Here is an 18,070-nt window from a genome sequence, read left to right on the forward strand (position 1 = left end):
AAAAACAACTTAATATTGAGTTGTCATTTGAACGGAGGAAGATTAGAGTAACAGAGAAACTCTGGATGGTAGGCAAAACAGGAGTTCAACTCAAGAACTCTACTGGCCTGAAGCAAACTACTTAATAGCCAGGTAATGGCTTAGAAAACCGGAGAGTTTGGCATGACAATCACTCCTGTGTTTTGCAGCAATTTAAAGAAACAACAAGGAAAACAGTAACAGAAACCCCTAATTTCATAATTGCTTTACAGAGAAAGTGCTCCACAGACTAGAATTTTCTACTCAAACACCCTCACCCTGAAAGCCATCCTGGGAAATTGCCTATCCGGAGGCATTTCTAAATATAATGTAAGATATCAATTCATTTCTATCTATGTGACCTAATTAAAATGAGGTGAGGCTATTGAATGTAACATTCAACATCTCTTACAACAATTTCTGTAGTGTTCGTTGTTGGTAGACTTCATTTGTGCAGTATTTCACATATGGGTCAAAGGTGGATGCTGTGTGCTTTTCCACAATGTCACTTATGTCATCTATGAAGATATTATTCTGATGTCTTGCTTCCAACTCCATAAAGAATCTGAAAAAAAAAAAAAAACAACAAAGAAAAGCATTTACATTTTCTTCCGTATAGTTAAAAAAAAAAAAAAATCAGGGGCGCCCAGGTGGCTCAGTCAGTTAGGCGTCCGACTTCAGCTCAGGTCATGATCTCTTGGTTCATGAGTTTGAGCCCACATCGGGCTCTGTGCTGACAACTCAGAGCCTGGAGCCTGCTTGAGATAGTTTGTGTGTGTGTGTGTCTCTCTCTCTCTCTCCCTCTCCCCTGCTCTCACTCTATCTCTTCTCTCAAAAATAAACATTAAAAAAAATGTTAAATTTAAAAAATCAAAGATGATTCTCATGCAATCTTATTATACAGGGTTTAAAAATGTCAACAGTGCACAATACCATCTCAAAGAGATACAAGAAAAAACTATAAAAAATTGTCAAAGTTTAAATCTATCACATTAACATCTTACTACTTCAAGTGTTCAACTGCAAACACTGATAACACGGGTCCTTTTTGTGCTTTTAGGTATATTTTAGAACGTACAAATTTCACTACTTTTTTCTAAGTATTCCCTAGATATTGGAGGAGGAGGTTCATGTTTCCATATTTTATTGTACTGAAAAGTCTATGAGCAAAACATCTAAATAAGTACTTAAAAAACAAGTCTGAAATAAACCTAATTCTGTGTGCTTTCTCTGAAAATAATCATATTTTAACTCTAATGATATGCATGATATTTAAATGTACTCAGAAATTATTGTGATTGCATTTTAGGGTTGCCAGATTTGGGGTGGGTGTGTGTATCGACCCATTTATCTAGTGTCCAGTCCAGTGAAAATTACATTTCAGATAAAAGAGTAATTTTTTAGTACCGGTATGTATAAAATTAGTGCCTGGGACATCTTGAGCATCCTGTATTTTATCTGGCAACTCTAGAGGGCATCCACATTTTACAGCACATCAAAATCAGGTATTTGAAATAGGTTTCTACCCAGAGCATTGCTGCTCAAAATGTAGTCCACAGACCAGGCATCTAAGGGCTGACTAGAAATGCAGAATCTCACCACCTACCTCCCCCAGTCTGAACCTGCCTTATATCAAGATCTTCAGATGATTCAAAACACACACTAAAAACAGAGATGAACCTCCATAGAGCACACTTAGTGTCCAAGTTTGGAGGGATAAGAAAATCTATTAGAAATAACTATCACTGTGTGACCAAAGCAACTTCCAAAGAAAGTGTAATGAAGGTGAAATCAACAGTAATTTCTAACACTGACGTCTGGAGGTCAAGGATACAAGGGAATATGGTTTTCAATAAGCTCTTAGCATTCCTCACATCATTTCTCCTAACCAGTGGACTCCAAATACAAAATTCAAGGCTGACGGTGAATGAGACAACAGAAATGTATACAAGATGATTAATAGTAAATATAGGCTAACATTTTCTCACATTTTCATCTCAGTTATTTTCAAAGAAAATCCTGGCACTCAGCAATAAGGTAAGATTTTAAAAGGTCTTAATTTTATATACTTACATGTACATTAATCTCATTGTAGTAGTATAAACTGTGTTTGTCATCATTACATATTTGATTTTTTAATGTTTTCATAGGAGCTTAAAAGATGAAGAAATATACCTTAACTCATAGAAGAGTAAAACTATGTATACCCTGAGAAAGCACCTGTATTTTTATTTCCTTTGAGAAGGATTTAGGGAAAATAATTAGTAGGATTCCCATCCACAAGATTGTAATTGGCCCAGTCCCCCAAGCCCTTGTTTAAAACAGCAAGAGAAAAAAACTTAAAGCACACTTGGCTGGGCTATTTGGCTTTCCTTCCAAAGGTGTCAGGGTTAGTATGCACAATTCTTACATAGTAGGTCAGAAAATACACCAGTATGTTCCAAAATAGCTGCATACTGCTTTGTCAGGACTGATTCTATTAACATTCAAGGAAAATATCAAACCCTCTCCTAAAAGTTTCAGCAATTGCAAAAACAACCAACTCCAAACTCACATGTTTATTAAAAGATATTTAAAAGCCATGTTTCTCAAAAGCTATTTTCTATAGAGACTGGTCCCTGACTTCAAGAAATCTATGCTACATTGGGAAGGTAAGTCTGATAAACATAAATGATAAAGACAACATGCTTGCATAAAATCACTTGTTGGAACATACATGCCTAGCAGGGGTGGTGTCACTGTTTCTTTAATTACATGAACTATAAATTTTTTTATTGGGGCAAAATATATGTAACATAAAATTTACCATTTTAACCATTAAAAATTTTTTTTTAAATCTTTATTTATTTTTGAGAGAGAGACAGCATGTGAGCAGGGAAAGAACAGAGAGAGGGAGACACAGAATCCAAAATCAGAATCAGACACAGAATCAGACTCCAGGCTCTGAGCTGTCACTACACAGCCTGACGCAGGGCTCGAACTCACAAACTGTGAGATCGTGACCTGAGCCGAAGTTGGAGCTCAACCAACTGAGCTCCATTTAACCATTTAACGTACTCCATTTTAACCATTTTTAAATGTACAATTCAATGGCATTAGTCACATTCATGATGTTGTACAACTATCGCCCCTATTTCCAAAATATTTTCATCACCTCCAACAGAAATGCTGTACCCATCACCTAATAATGCTCTATTCCCCTTTTCCCCAGCCCCTGATCACTTCTAATCTACTTTCTAACTCTATGCATTTGCCTGTTCTAGATATCTCATATAAGTGGAATCATGAAATGTTTGTACTTTTTATCAGGCTTAATACCCTTAGCGTATGTTTTCTGGTCAATCTCTGCTGACACATGTAACAGAACTTTATTCCTCTTTATGGATGAATAATATTCTATTGTGTATATATATATTATGTTTATCCATTCACCTGTTGAACATTTGCACACGAGCATCTATGGGAGTCCTTGTTTTCAAGTCTTTGGGGCTATATATCTAGAAGTGGAACTTCAACCTGACCGTCTCTGCCAATAATCATATATATCAAGAAATGATAGAATAATGCCAAGAACCACTACTGAAGAAGCTGAGTTATATGCCAAGGAGAGATTATTTCATTAAGTGAAAGCTGAATAGGAAATGATCCTTTTCTTTCTGACACTCACAGAGGAGTAGCCCATGGGCAGCACAGAGCCAATTAATTAGAACGTATGACCTGTAACAGAAGTCAGGGCAACTGAGAACATGGTAAACTCAGGTGAGGAAAGGTGCAAGGAGGGTCATCACTAATGAGGATGACGTTACTGGAAGCAGAGGGGCAGGGGAGACAATGTAGATATTGGGGAACTGGCGTTCATTGAGGCTGAAGTGTTGACCACAGGAGGGCCAACGGCAGAGAATGAGGGCTGAAGAGCAGGTCAGAGGTAGACTACAAAGGTCTGATTATATGCTGAGGAGCTAGGGCTTTATCTGTGGACAGCGGGAACCACTGGAGGTGATGACGGCAGTAATAAATCATCGAATCAGAGAAAAATTGGGGCAGAGAAGGGACAGATTACAGGTGAAGAGAAAATGGACCAGAAGCAGACCAGTGAAATGGGCAACATGGCATAAAACCTGACAGTGGGAAATCAAAGAGAGAGGACACCGATTAGGGTAACAATGTGAGGGAGAAGTTCACAGAATGAAGATATTCATCAGATGGGAAGTCAAGGAAGATGCTGGGGTTTCCCTATTCAAGGTCTCCCCCTGGGCATCATCAAGGTGGGCCATTAAATCATTCACAAAGACAGGGATTTAGGAGGAGTGAGGAGAGGCAAGAAGGAAGCAATTTCATTTTGCCTTGGACATGTGAAACAGACAGCTGAAAATACACATCTGTGAGAATTCAGAGCCACAGGAATTCTAGGTTGTGTGTAGTCAAGTAGTTCACTTTTAGCTGGTTTTCCTATAAATGCAAAATACTTGATAATTATTTTAACTCCAAGTGTCTTTCAGGAAAATGTTCAAAGACAGTTGAAAAAATAAGAAACTACTCATAAGGTCATTATCGTGCAAATCTAAGAAATAAAGGTCTTAGAGGCAAATATCCCTTACAGTTTGTCTTTAAGTAACTATTATAGTCTGAAGGAATGCAACTACATAACCAAAAACAACAGTAACTTGGCTTTTCCCAATGAAAAGGAAAATTCATTTATCACAGTAAAAGCCTTGCCAAAGTACAAGATTAAAAACAAAGCACTAATTAAATATCTGTTTATGCTACTCACTTTCACATAAACCAAGCCACCCATCTTTTATTTTGAGAGTAGCATAATTAAGACATAATTTAAAGCTTCCTATGTTAAATTATCTATTGGTTATTTTGGCAAATTTGCATATTTTACTAAGCAAGCTGGGCTACAAAAAGACCAAGAAAGTTATTACTGAAGAATGAGGTATTATTTCAATAACCAAGGACGCTGGAGATCCAAATCAAACCTGAAGCCAAAGTAAAAGCATGCTGGTTCCCTCAATGAAATTTAAATGAGTTTGTGAAGTAATTTGGCTTATTTGAAGGACAACATTTTAAGGGAAATATATTTCAACCGTATGAATTGTTTTTTTCTGGACAATATTTCCTCTTTGTTGCATTACCAAGATGATCGTGTTTTATAAGCAAACGTGTTACACAGTCTTCCTCTCTCTCTCTCTCTCTGTTCCCGCCCCACACCCCTCAATCAAAATTCTAATCTCATCACCAAAGTGTAGATTTTAAGAAACCTCTGATGGACCGACCAGAAAAGGCTTCTTGGAAACAGCGCCTCCTGACCAGAAACCCAAGGTAGCCCTGTTTGACCTCTCGAGCACCAGCACAACCACACCCACGCTTCAAATGATTGCAACCTGCCCAGGTGAGCTCCCTAGCTGTGTAGACAATGGTCAGACCACTGAGAACACCACGGTGGCCTCTCAGGAGCTGGAACTTCAAGATGACTTAATGACAAGTCTATGTTAGAAAAGCTTAATCATGACCTATATCCTTGACTCTAGTATTTTCCAGAACTGCTAGGACTGCACATTCTCTAGGATTTTTGTGGTTGCTTCATCACGTGATGGTCTTAAAAGTGGCATCACATTGTGGGCTAAAAGACAAATTCAACAATGAAGGAGGTGTTTCTCATATACCCAGCACATGCACTTGTTAGCTTCACTTTTTCCCTTCTGTAGTGGGCTGAAAAGACACAAATGTGAAGTATAAATGTCTATCATACTAACAGCCTTCTTAATATTCAATTGGTGGGGCGCTGGGGTGACTCAGTCAGGTAAGTGTCTGGTTCTTGATTTCAGCTAAGGTCATGATCTCACAGTTGATGGGATCAAGCCCCATGTCTGGCTCTGCACGGACAGCACAGAGCCTGCTTAGGATTCTCTCTCCCTCTCTCTGCCCCTCCCCTGCCTGTGCTCCCTCCCTCTTAAAAATAAACAATTTAAAAAATATTCTGTTGGTAATGTAATTAGCATGTCTGACGTGAGTGTTCCTGATAGCTCTTGAGGGCTGTACAGTAAATTCACCAATCTATACAGGAGATTAAAATTTATTTAATACAGACAACAAATCAGATTCAAGCAGTCACCACCAAATCTCCTCCCATGTGTCCAGCTCAAGGTGAAAGGCTTTGGTAGATGTCAAGGAGCAAACGATTGATATTCATGATCACCAAGCCCAGTGCTACATGTTTCCCATATACTGCCTCATTTAATTTAATCTTCAAGCCCACTTTATGAGATGCCTACCATACCCATTTTAGAGATCAGAAAACCAAGGCTAAGAGAGCTTATGACAAAAACTAAAACAATGGAGCCTCCATCTGAACCAGAGCCACAGCCTTCCGGAGCCCAGTGCCCATGCTCAAAGCACACCTACTGCTTCTGCTCACAGATGCCCACTGAGCTGGTCTGCTACTACCAGCCATCCTTCAATCTAGACATCCAGTAAAAAGACTAACAGCTGGAGCTGAGAAAGAACTATATTATTTTCCAAGAAGACCAGCTGTCGAATCATCTCAGCACGTAAATCACACACATCAACACAGTGAAGACTTGCACTGTTGATTTACACTGTGGCAAGATCTGCGGGGCAGCGGACGAACTGTCGACCACCCCAGGTACAGCCTCCAGGGGAAGACAATTAGGAAGGCCACAGCTAGTGATGGATTCTGGTCCCCGCCGACACAGCATAAGCAAATGCTGGTTTCACAGAAGCCCTGTGAATCTCCGAGTCATTCCTTTTTGCCCTCCTTGTACCCTGCTGCCCTCCACATTGCCTAACAGTGTCCCAATCAGCTTTCAAGTCTCAGATTAAATTTCATCTCCTTTCAAGAAGCTTTTCCTGACCCTCTGGGCTGCGTTGCTTTATGTTCTTTACAAACCCCTCCGTTGGTATCCCTACTAGGATCCCAATTAATTATATTATGATTGTGTTTACATTTGCCTCTCTTAGCAAGATCTAGAGGACAGGGGCCAGGTCTCTTGTGTTCAAGTACCTGACTCTAACTGTAGTATGACCAAAAACCGGACCATAGTACCTGAAACACAGTCAAATATTTGACATGAATAAATAAAAAATTTAAATTTTAGTTTATTTAAATTACAAAAAAATTATTTAAATTATAGTTAATACACAGTGCAATATTGGTTTGAATAAATCAAATTTGTGTTTTCAATAGGAAATTAAAGATGAAACAGGTTCAAGCAATTTTGTTTTACCAAAAACCTAACACCCACAAATTGGTCAGTCTCTACACATGCTTTACTCACTGATGTATCAAATGAACATGTATTTTTGGACCACAAACTGGGTTCCCAAAACTACATCAGGGCACAGTGAGGGCCACCAACCAATGAGGATACAAACTCCCTGCACAAGCTTTTAGGGTCCCGTCAAGTAGGATCACCCAGTTGAGATGGAGGCCGGTCCTAGTTTCTTCGCTGCCAGCTGCATTCTCCGAAAAACCTGCCTGGACCAGCCCCTCCCCCACCCAGTTCAGGGAGGATTCTCGCTTGGCTAAGAGGCTCAGCACTCAGCGCTTTAGCTGGAGAAGCCCAGAAAGCAGGGCTCTGGTTATAATCAGCGCTGTCCCGTGCCCTTCCTGGAATGGCATCCTTTCAAGGTACTTTTCCTTCATTAATATCCATCTGCCTAACGCAGGCTCAAATCATTCTTGGACTTCTTCCTCACTTGAATGAGCCGTCAATCTAAACAGCTGCAGTCTCCCACCAAGAGAGGGTCATATTCACTTATGCTGGAGACATGTAACATACCAGGCAGGTTTCGCATGTCTAAGTCGCTGTTATATAATAAAATATCTTCGCCAAAGAAATATTCCAGATAAGTGGCAGCAAACTATTTGCTGCTGGAAATACTTTCCTAACAGAGCACCAACAGAACATCCTGTACTGTACCAACAATGAATTTATATTCTGCTGCAGACAAGTGAGCTTTGGGGCTTGTTCGTTTGGGGCTTTTTGGTGGCAGTCATTTTGACGCTAAAGATCAGCGTCAATTTCCTTTACTACTACACTGGATTGGGGATGGCAGTGCATGACAAGAGTACCACCACTAACCCATGGCAGACATCACAAACCAATTGTGGCACTCTGCCCAGACCCAGAATCTGCACTCCAAGCAGCCATTATCGGTCAATCCAAATTGATGAATAAGGTGAAGCCCATCTATGAATCCTTCACCAGTCTAGCAACGATGGAAAAGTACGTTACTTTGACAAAAATATAGGGCTGCTGCTTCTCAATCAGACTACCCTACATTCTGATGTGGTAAAGGTCTCACGAGGTTTCCTCCTTAGCAGACTATGATACATATATCTTGTCATGTTCTATTTTAGCTTTTTCTTCTGAAATGTTATCTCTGGACTGATAAGGGATAAGGGTTGAAATTAAGACTGATTGGGAATGTGAGATTTAAATAAATAAATGAATAAATAGGTTATATATATATATATATATATATATATATATATATATATATATGTATATGTGTGTGTATATGTGTGTGTGTGTGTGTGTGTGTATCTTATATATATCTCCTAACAAAACTGTTCTGGTAAACCTAAACCTAACTCTCATTCTGACAGCTGCTGCTTGGTCCTTAAAATCTCTAGGATGGTTTTTGTTAAGAGATTCTTATCACCCTGTGAAAACCTTTAAGATCAGCCTAGGCAGAGAACAGAAGAGACTGGGGTGAAAAAGAGAAACTAAGGGTTTTCCTACCCTCAATACCACACAACACAGAGCTTTCTTGGGTTTAAATCCAGTACCCCCAGGCACCTTCAGTTCAAGGCGCCTAGCAATCCCAAAACAACGAAGGTGGAGCTAGGGCCAGGGAAGAGAGACGCAAAGACAGACTGCAGAGCTAAGGGCCCCCCACCCAAGACCATTCCACCGCAGTTAAGGCTCCCCTTTAATTATTTTTTCCTCTCACTGATGACGTACATGCTCGAAGGAATGTAAAATGGACCATACGAAGATAGGAAAATAGTGCTTTAAAAGTTCTTGCAATTTTAATGCCATTAGGCTGTTTTCACTTAAAAATGAGAATTTAAAGTCTTTATCATCTGAATGTTTCACAAAAACATATTGGACAGAAAAGGGCTTGTTCCCATGGTAACTTACTGCATACTTGATTCTTTTGTTTCAGGGCTACTCACATGCATTCATCCATATTGTAATTTCTCCTGGAATGAGGATAACATGCTAATGAATGACAGAAACCATTCTTATCAAAATGTCCTTAGAAGATATCAAAGCTGCTGTATGAACTGGCCTGTGATGCCCTGGGTTATTATACTTTTTAATTTTTTTTTATTTGAGCACAACTATTAATTTCCACACAACAGAAAATCATTCCCAAATTTTATATATGACCACAGAGACTGAGACCAAGTATGCTTGGTTCACCACTGGCTTTCCAGGAGCTGACAAGGAATGAGCACTCGATAAATGTGCTGAATGAATCAAAACCAGATACCTGCTAGTCCTCCTTGCCCCATTGTTAAAGTACCATCTTCCAAGGAGAGCAACAGGGAGTGATAATGTAAAGCAAGTATGCACCAAGCACGATTTAATACGTACATTAAATTAGCAGGGTCCTCTCGGCATGGGTGGGCTGTGGTGAGATGGCTCTGAATGGCTCTGCTGGTCAGCAAATATCAGGGTAAACACATGGCTGGTTAGGCTTTTTGCACAGCATCTAGGATACCGGGCTTGTAACCTCAAGAATAATTTTGCTAATCCATCGCCTGGCAAAAATCCTTTGAAAACTCAAAACCTAGGAAAGATTTATGACTTCTGAGGAACTGTTTCCTTTTATTAGATGACAGTTACATAACCGACTCTGTGACCCTTTTACCTTGGCTGCCTGGAAGGATAAAGCTGTGTTTAACCCTCACTCCTAGTAACGCTAGACAGGAGATGTAGCTGAGCACCTTGGCTATCATCATTGCTGCCTTGTTTTCTATTTCTCGCTTAAACAGCCACATTCATCTCCCACTCAAACATGTCATTTACTATAAGTTGCCTTGAGCCTTCTGTGGATGCAATTGGGAATATAAATTATCAATTATAAACAAACCAGGAAAACGCGGATTCTTGGTGGCTGCTGGGAAACAGCCACCAAGAATGAATTTACAGAATACTGGAACAAAGTCAAGTAAAACAAAACAGTCTTCATGCTGAAGCCCCCTTTCCTATTGTGGGTTGGTAATTCTGGAACAAAACCAGCACATGAAAGGACACATTTCTCTTCAGGCACTATTTCCAGATCCTTTTGCATGGTGCCCACAGTATTTCAAGTCACAATTCAATCCGCAATGAAGACTAACATTTGCAGTAAGCCCCAAATCTTTGCATCTTTGTTTTTTATTAATCGTGTCCGCAAAAGTTGTCTTCCTAAAGAAAGAAATACATCCTATAGCTCCCATCAATTTCATCAGGAAGAAAAAGGGACCAGGACACAATTTAGAAAAACTATAAAAAGGTCAGTTTCCAGGACGCCTGTTGAGCATCTGACTTTGGTGAGGTGAGTTTGGCTCGTGAGTTCCAGCCCTACATGGGGCTCTGTGCTGACAGCTCAGAGCCTGGAGCCTGCTTTAGATTCTATGTCTCCCTCTCTCTCTGCCCCTAACCCACTCGCATTCTGTCTCTGTCTCTCTCAAAAATAAATAAACATTAAACAAAAAATTTTTTTAAAAAGGTCCGTTTCCTAAGGCATAACACCCTAGGAAAAATGATGCTTGCCTACGCAAGAGAAATAGAATTTCAAGTCCTCTCTGACATTTTTCAAACCTGTTGCAGTTTACACAGCAGCTGGCTCCTGTCCTCCCTCTTCAGACAGCCCTCTCCGAATTTCAGCAAGGATTTTTTAAATGCTTTCTTTTTAGACGGTTATTAGCACTGGTTAGCAAAGTATCCAAAGAAAAGGATCTATGGGATAAACAAATTCTCGTTCTGGCTCTTAAGTGGATTTGAGATAATGATAAATTTCTGTTTCTTCATTTAGTAAAACAAAATGAACAAATGAATGGAGAAGACTAGGTCAACCATCGGTCCCACCACACACCATAATCAGCCCACGAAAGACCACCAGCAAGCATCACAGCAAAGAGGTAAACATGCCAGAAAGAAGGGAAAAGAGCCCACAGTCCAATAGTAGGGGAGCATGAAGGAACAAAACGAGGCAACATGAGATGATTAAGCCTCCAAACCACCTCCTCAATACTAAAGACCAGGGTTTCTGCTTTCTCTTTCCCAATATTAGGGATAGGTGGTGATCTCTTATCTCACAAGTAAATGCTATTAGACAGTAATACCTATAGGTGAATAGACGTTCAGATAAGGTCAATTTCACACATTACCTACTGGAGCAAGGCTAATTGTATACCATTACATCGCACCTCTGGAAAATGAGTGCAGGCTCAGGAGCCAGATGGCGTAGGTTCAAGTCCCAGCCCCCTCTTTTACTAGCTGTGTAACCTTAGGCAATTCGCTTAAAATCAGCAAGTCCTATTTCCTCATTTGTAAAATGGGAATAATAATGGTATGACCTCATGTGGTTCTCATGATGACTGAATGAATTAAGCCATGGTAAGTGGTTACAATATGGTCTGGCACACGGTACACACTCATTACCATTAATTATTATCATTTCAAGTGCAATAAATGCCTTTCCCTCCTATATGAATTCTATGAATTCACACATCTTTTAAATAATGCCAGTAAGCTGTCTTGCTTTTCCAGTACAGTCTGTTCAAAGACAGCAAACCCAGCTCCTATATTTCCATCAATTAAGTCCCAGTGGGCAGATAGAATTATCCTGCCATACACCAAATAAGCTCAAAATCACAGATATGCGTGTTCAACAACTTTTAAATTTTTTTTAATTTTTAAAAAATTTTTTAATGTTTAATTTATGAGAGAGAGAGAGAAAATGTGAGCACAGGAGGGTCAGAGAGAGGAGACACAGAATCTGAAGCAGGATCCAGGCTGTGAGCTGGCAGCATAGAGCCCAACGTGGGGCTCGAACTCACTAATTGTGAGATCATGACCTGACCCAAAGTCAGACGCTTCACCAACTGAGCCACCCAGGCACCCCTAAAAATTTTTAATAGATACTTATCAATGACAAAACTAGGGGTGCCTGAGTGGTTCACTCGGTTAAGCATCCGACCCTTGATTTCGACTCAGGTCATCATCTTATGGTCATGGGATCGAGCCCTGTATCAGGCTCCATGCTGGGCATGCATGGAGCCTGCTTAGGATTCTTACTCTCCCTAGCCCTTTGCCCCTCCTCCACTCACACAAAGCTCTCTTGCACACGTGTGCTCACTCTCTCTAAAAAAAAGAAAATTAGAGGAGGATCTCATTGGTCCTTTTTAGGACCTATGTTTTGGTACTTCTTCAGTGAGTTACAAACGGGAAAGCAACAAAGTAGGGCAAACTAACAACTTTCTGCCGAGAAGTAGTAGAACATTTTTTTTTATACTGTGAGGAAGAAGTCACGTCATGTCACAATTATGAGGCATTAAGCTAGGCAAAGCACAGACACACTTGGCAAAAACACAAAAGGCACTGTGTTTATCGGTAGAGCGCCCTGTGGCAGGCTGAATCATGGCCCCCAAGGATGTCCATGTCCTGTGACTATGTTCTCTTACACAGTAAAAATGACTTTGCAGATATGATTAAGGATCCTGAGGGGGAAGTCCTCCTGGATTTTCCAGGTAGGCCCAATGTAATGAGAAGGGTCCCTCTAAGCAGAGGACAGGAAGATCAGGATCAGAGAGAAGATGTAAGGATGGAAGCAGAAATCAAAGAGAAAAACAATAAACACAATGCACTTAGCTTTAGAGACGGAAGAAAGGGGCATACGCCAAGGTATGCAGGTGGCCTCCAGGAGCTGGGAAAGGCTCAGAAACAGATTAGCCTCTGAATGGATAAAGAAGATGTGGTATGCATATACAATGGAGTATTATTCGACAACCAAAAAGAATGAAACCTTGCCACTTGCAACTACGTGGATGAAACTCAAGGGTATTATGCTAAACAAAATTAGTCAGAGAAAGACAAATATCATATGACTTCACTCATATGAGGAATTTAAGATACAAAACAGACGAACATAAGGGAAGGGAAGCAAACATAATATACAAACAGGGAGGGGGACAAAAACATAAGACACTCTTCAATATGGATAACAAACAGAGGGTTACTGGAGGGGTTGTTGGGGGGCGGGGATGGGCCAAATGGGTAAGGGGCATTAAGGAATCTACTCTCGAAATCATTGTTGCACTATATGCTAACTAACTTGGATGTATATTAAAAATAAATAAAAAGTAAAAAAAAAAAAAAAAAAGAACAGATTATCCTCTAGAGCCTCCAGAAGGAACTATCCCTGGTGATACCTCGACTTGAGAAAAAAGCTGTGTTGTTTTAAACCACTAAGTTTGCAGTAACATGCTACAGCAGCAATAGGAAATTAATATATCCCCTTAATCCTTTTGGAATCTGTCATCTAACCTCTGTTCCTTCTCCCATATCTAATATCCACTATCTGTAAGGAGGCCCCTGGATTATTCATGAGCCTGACTTTAGAGGTTCGTCAATTCCAGAAAGCAGAAGGTTCAAGACCCAGCTCCCTCTCCTATTCCTTCATTCCACGATTACTTAACTGAACACCTACTATGTGCCAGGCTCTATTTTAGGCACACAGAACACACAGCCCAGGGCAATTCCAACAAAAATCTCCACCTCTATAGCACTTACACTCTAGTTCCTAGGGGGTAAGCCATCCCTGCTCTGCTCCTTCAGGGCCCTCCTGGAGGACTATGCCAACAACTGTTAGCACCACTGATGAAAAACAGAACAAAACACTGTCTTTTTAAGGTCCTCCAAAAGACACTTCAAAAGGTAAGAGACTTCCGTATTCGGTAACCACCAGAAAGGAGGAGGGAGATGGGGAAGTGAGGGAATGGTAGGAGCAGAGATGGGAACTCACAGCTTGTGCCCAGGGAAGGTGGTGGTGGACCTCAGGGTTTGTTAATGGTAGACTTTCAAAGGAGTCAATGACACAAAGGAGTTTAGGAACCACTGGCTTTATATAATGAAAACAGCTAACATAGAAAAGATACACAGAAATTGGGAAATCACTAGAAGATGAAATTTTAGACGTAGCTTGGGCCGAGGCTGTGAATAACTTGGGAGTCCTTGGTAAGCAGTTTCAATGCCTTAAGTAACAGAGGACTATGGAGATTGCTTGTATTTTAGGCAAGTAACCAGGAGGTAGCAGGGTAAAGAACAGGATGTAGAGCTGAAGACTCAACTGTGGTGTGAAGAAGAAAGCAAGGAGGCCATCCACAGTCTACACACATAATCCACTTAGGAGAAGAGAAGCCTGGCCGTTCCTCAAAATGTCTGAGAGTTCCCATATCACCCAGCAATCCCCCTCCTTAGGTATATATCCAAGAGAAAGGAAAACATATGTTCACACAAAAACCTGCACCCAAATGTTCATGGCAGCATAATTTATAATGGCAAATAGGAGAAACAGCCCAATGTCGACCAACTAACAAATGGCTCAATAACATCCAGTATATCCATATGATGGGATATTACTCTGCAACAGGAAAGTACCGACACATGCTACAACATGGATGAACCTTGAACACGTTACGCCAGGTGAAAGAAGCCAGTCACAGAAGATCATATATTATGTGATTCCATTAATACGAAGTGTCCAGAATAGTCAAATTCACAGAAACAGAAAGTGGATTCATGGTTGTTCTGGAGATGGGGAAGTGTGGGGGGAAATGGGGAATGAGCGCTAATGGATACAGCCTTTCTTTTTGAGAAAAGCTCAGAGAGCTTTGCTCAGCCTGTGAATACACTAAAACCACCAAATTATACAACTTAAACAGATTATTTGTATGGTGTATGAATTATTCTTTCAATAAAAAGGACAGCAGCTGGGAAATGGACAGAAGGGGTCAAAGCTGCTATCTGTTAATTGTGTTCATGCATGGAGCACGCTCTTTTCCTACTTTCCCAGACAGTGATTCTGTATGTGTTTCGTCTCTTGTCAAGTGACTCTTACTAAAAGTTCCAGGACTTAAACAATATAAGCAAGCTGTCCTGGCTGAGGCAGGGCCAGAAGGCCCAGAGTCCAGTTGTTTGGCTTCCATGACACCCAAACTGGCCAACCCCAAAATGCCTTCCGGAAATTCCAGGCCCCACAACAACACAATCTGAAACCACTCCACAGACCCAAAGGGCTGAGAGATGTGGGAGTATTAAACATCTTTGTAGGCTCAGTGAGAGGGAATCTAGCCCAAACCTCGCTAGCCACACCGGGGAACTGGAGACAGTACGGGCACACCAAATCGGCCCTGCCCCCCTGCATTGGCCTCTGACCCAAATAACAACTGTTAACCTTTTGCTCCCTTACCATACAAGATTCCCTAGTGAGAGGGAATAATGGTTTCATTTATAGAAAGCTAAGAAAGGTTTGCTTTTACAACCTCCCGTAAGACCTGCAGAGAGGTCCAATGATGGCAGTTTAGTCTAGAAGAGTCAAAATGTTCCAAAAATTTTACCTAGCATTTGACCACAACCAAGATGCTTATTACTCTCTTTAATAATGATAAATTTCGGATTACAAAACACATTATCTATTCCTTGAGGGAAATTTCTACAGTAGATGTACCTCTCAAATCCACATGTGATGCTGCCAGTAATTTATAAACCATGCGCAGTCACATTTCACCAGTTTGTGTTCTCTTTTATACATGCACCCCCTCCTTCTCTTATTTCCCTACCAAAACTTTGGCCCCAAAACACACATCTTCTGCAATGGTATTTTCCCTCTTCATGATGCACTGCCCCCCCACCATCCCCTCCTTTTTTTACCCTGCTTCAATCCACTTTTAAGAACCTACCCAAATCCCTTCTAAAAAATCTGGCCCTTTCATCCCCTTCTAAACCATCAATGGGAGCCAGCTGTCCAAACCAAATCTCTAACTGTTGGCTTCTCACCACAAAACTCCTTCTAAGAAAAGCCCATGGATGCACACCTCTTCTTGGTTCCTTCCCATCCACCTGCCTGAGCCACTTTACAAAGCCAGCCTATATGCCCGCACCCACCTACCAACTGTGGAAGGACAAAGCCATGGCAGAATCTTCTTTCGTTGCTTGCTAACAATGCTCATGCAAGATCACCACAACTCTGTCATTCGTCAGAATACGCAGTGGCTAGACTGTAGAGAGGTAACCACGCAAGTCTGCAGGGAGTCTGTCATGTTCCGGTCTTCTTTTTTTTTTTATCGGCATCTTAATAGCTATAGTGGAAACTCCTGCATAAAGCTTAATCTGGACTTTGGCCAATATACACAGGCACTTGCATTTGATCAATTTAGCATCAAAGAGTAGCTCCCAACCACATTCTCCATCCTCACTTTCTGCAAAAGCAGAGCCAGCTTTCAGCTAGTCGTAGGCATTTGAGGACTAAAGAGACCTCCTACTGTAGTTTACTCAACGGAGAGCTGCACTGTGATCCCTTTTTAGGGTGATGGTCTCCATTTCGAAGCAATGCAAGAGGCTACTACCCTCGTGGGAGGGAAGGATGTGCTACTGAACAGCAGGACTACAGGATCCAGGTCCTGCTGCGGCACATGACTGATCAATCACTCAAGTTGTCAGCAGCTTCTCTAGTTTTCGTAGTCCATCTGAAACTGAAGAGGGCTTGGCACTAGTGGTAGCAAGGCCAATGTGAGTTTCAACTACAGAATTATCATCTGCTAGACCTTGTATAGGGCTTTACAGCTTCCAAGTGCTTTTATACTTTCCATTCAACAGTAGTCCTTATTCTAAGGGCTTTCCTTAGAACTCATTAGAGCTATACAAAATAAATACCCACCAGCCTCTTTCTAAAACAAAACTTAACCAAACATACAGTAGAAAAAAAAAATTGGCAAACTAGAAAAACATAATTAACCTATAGAGAATTGTTCCATGAGAAGTGGTTCCTGAAACAAAAAATCTTCTGGAGGTTTTATGATTATTATGAATCAGCAATAAACTACACCATGCCGAATTGACTATGTTATCTCTAGGAATTTTCAAAGAACTCAAGACTTTTGTAAAATGTCATTTCATTAAGGCTTGCTTTACTTTTACAAATTTTCAGGTCTCTGTATATTAATTCCTTATACGTTTTTGTTCTTGTTGTTTACGGTTAGCTTGAAGAGAGTCGCCTGGGTGGCTCAGTTGGTTAAGTGTCCGACTCTTAATTTTGGCTCAGGTCATGATCTCACGGTTTGTGAGTTTGAACCCTTCGCTGGGCTCTGCACTGACAGTGTGAGACCTGCTTGGGATGCTGTCTCCCTCTCTGTGCCCTTCCCCTGCTTGCTCTGTATCTGTCTCTCAAAAATAAATACTTAAAAAAAAAAAAAAAGGTTAGCTTGAAGATAAATAAGAGGGAAAAAAAAGATGGAAGTATTTTATTGCCTTGGAAAGTTAATAGACACATGAATCAATGCCTGCCCTTCTCTGACAGTCAAAATGGCCTTACGATCCGCAGCTTTCCCACTGCAAGTTCTCAGTGACAACCAACCTTGGCTCCAATGGTTTGATTTAAGTGTAGCTGCAGGTGCAGAGACAGAGGCCAAAAAATCTAACCACCACCTTTCATAGAGAAACCTTTTAAACAGGATGAAAGTGATGCCATCACTGTTTCTTAGACGTTCAAAACCCAAACTTTACCCTTGACTTTATGATACAGGGTAGTAAAATACAGGTTTTAAAAAAGTAGACACTGAAAGCATTCTAGGTAGGAGCCCCTACACCAGTATATCGTGATTTGCATGCAGAGGGCATTTTCACTATATCAAGGACCTCCAGGGATTCAACATAACATAATCGTCTCCCTCATCTATTTTCTCTGTGTTTATACAAGATATATTTCTCTTATCAACGTATTTTCTAATTTTAACTATTTCTCAGTTTTC

General features: G+C 40.7%; 1 protein-coding gene across 4 annotated transcripts in view; it reads right to left on the reverse strand.

The window, feature by feature from the left end:
* The window catches only part of ARHGEF26 (Rho guanine nucleotide exchange factor 26), a 127,224-nt gene that overhangs the window by 57,218 nt on the left and 51,936 nt on the right, over positions 1–18,070 (reverse strand). For 3 of the 4 annotated variants that reach the window (XM_053221284.1, XM_053221283.1, XM_027061576.2), the window contains one exon: positions 431–583. The exons of the other annotated variant lie outside the window; for it this stretch is intronic. In XM_053221284.1, coding sequence (XP_053077259.1) covers positions 431–583 — 153 coding nt within the window. The remainder of the gene's footprint in view (positions 1–430; positions 584–18,070) is intronic. 4 annotated transcript variants of the gene reach the window in all.

This window comes from Acinonyx jubatus, chromosome C2 (genome assembly GCF_027475565.1).
Source record: "Acinonyx jubatus isolate Ajub_Pintada_27869175 chromosome C2, VMU_Ajub_asm_v1.0, whole genome shotgun sequence".
In the NCBI taxonomy this organism is placed as follows: Eukaryota; Metazoa; Chordata; class Mammalia; order Carnivora; family Felidae; genus Acinonyx; species Acinonyx jubatus.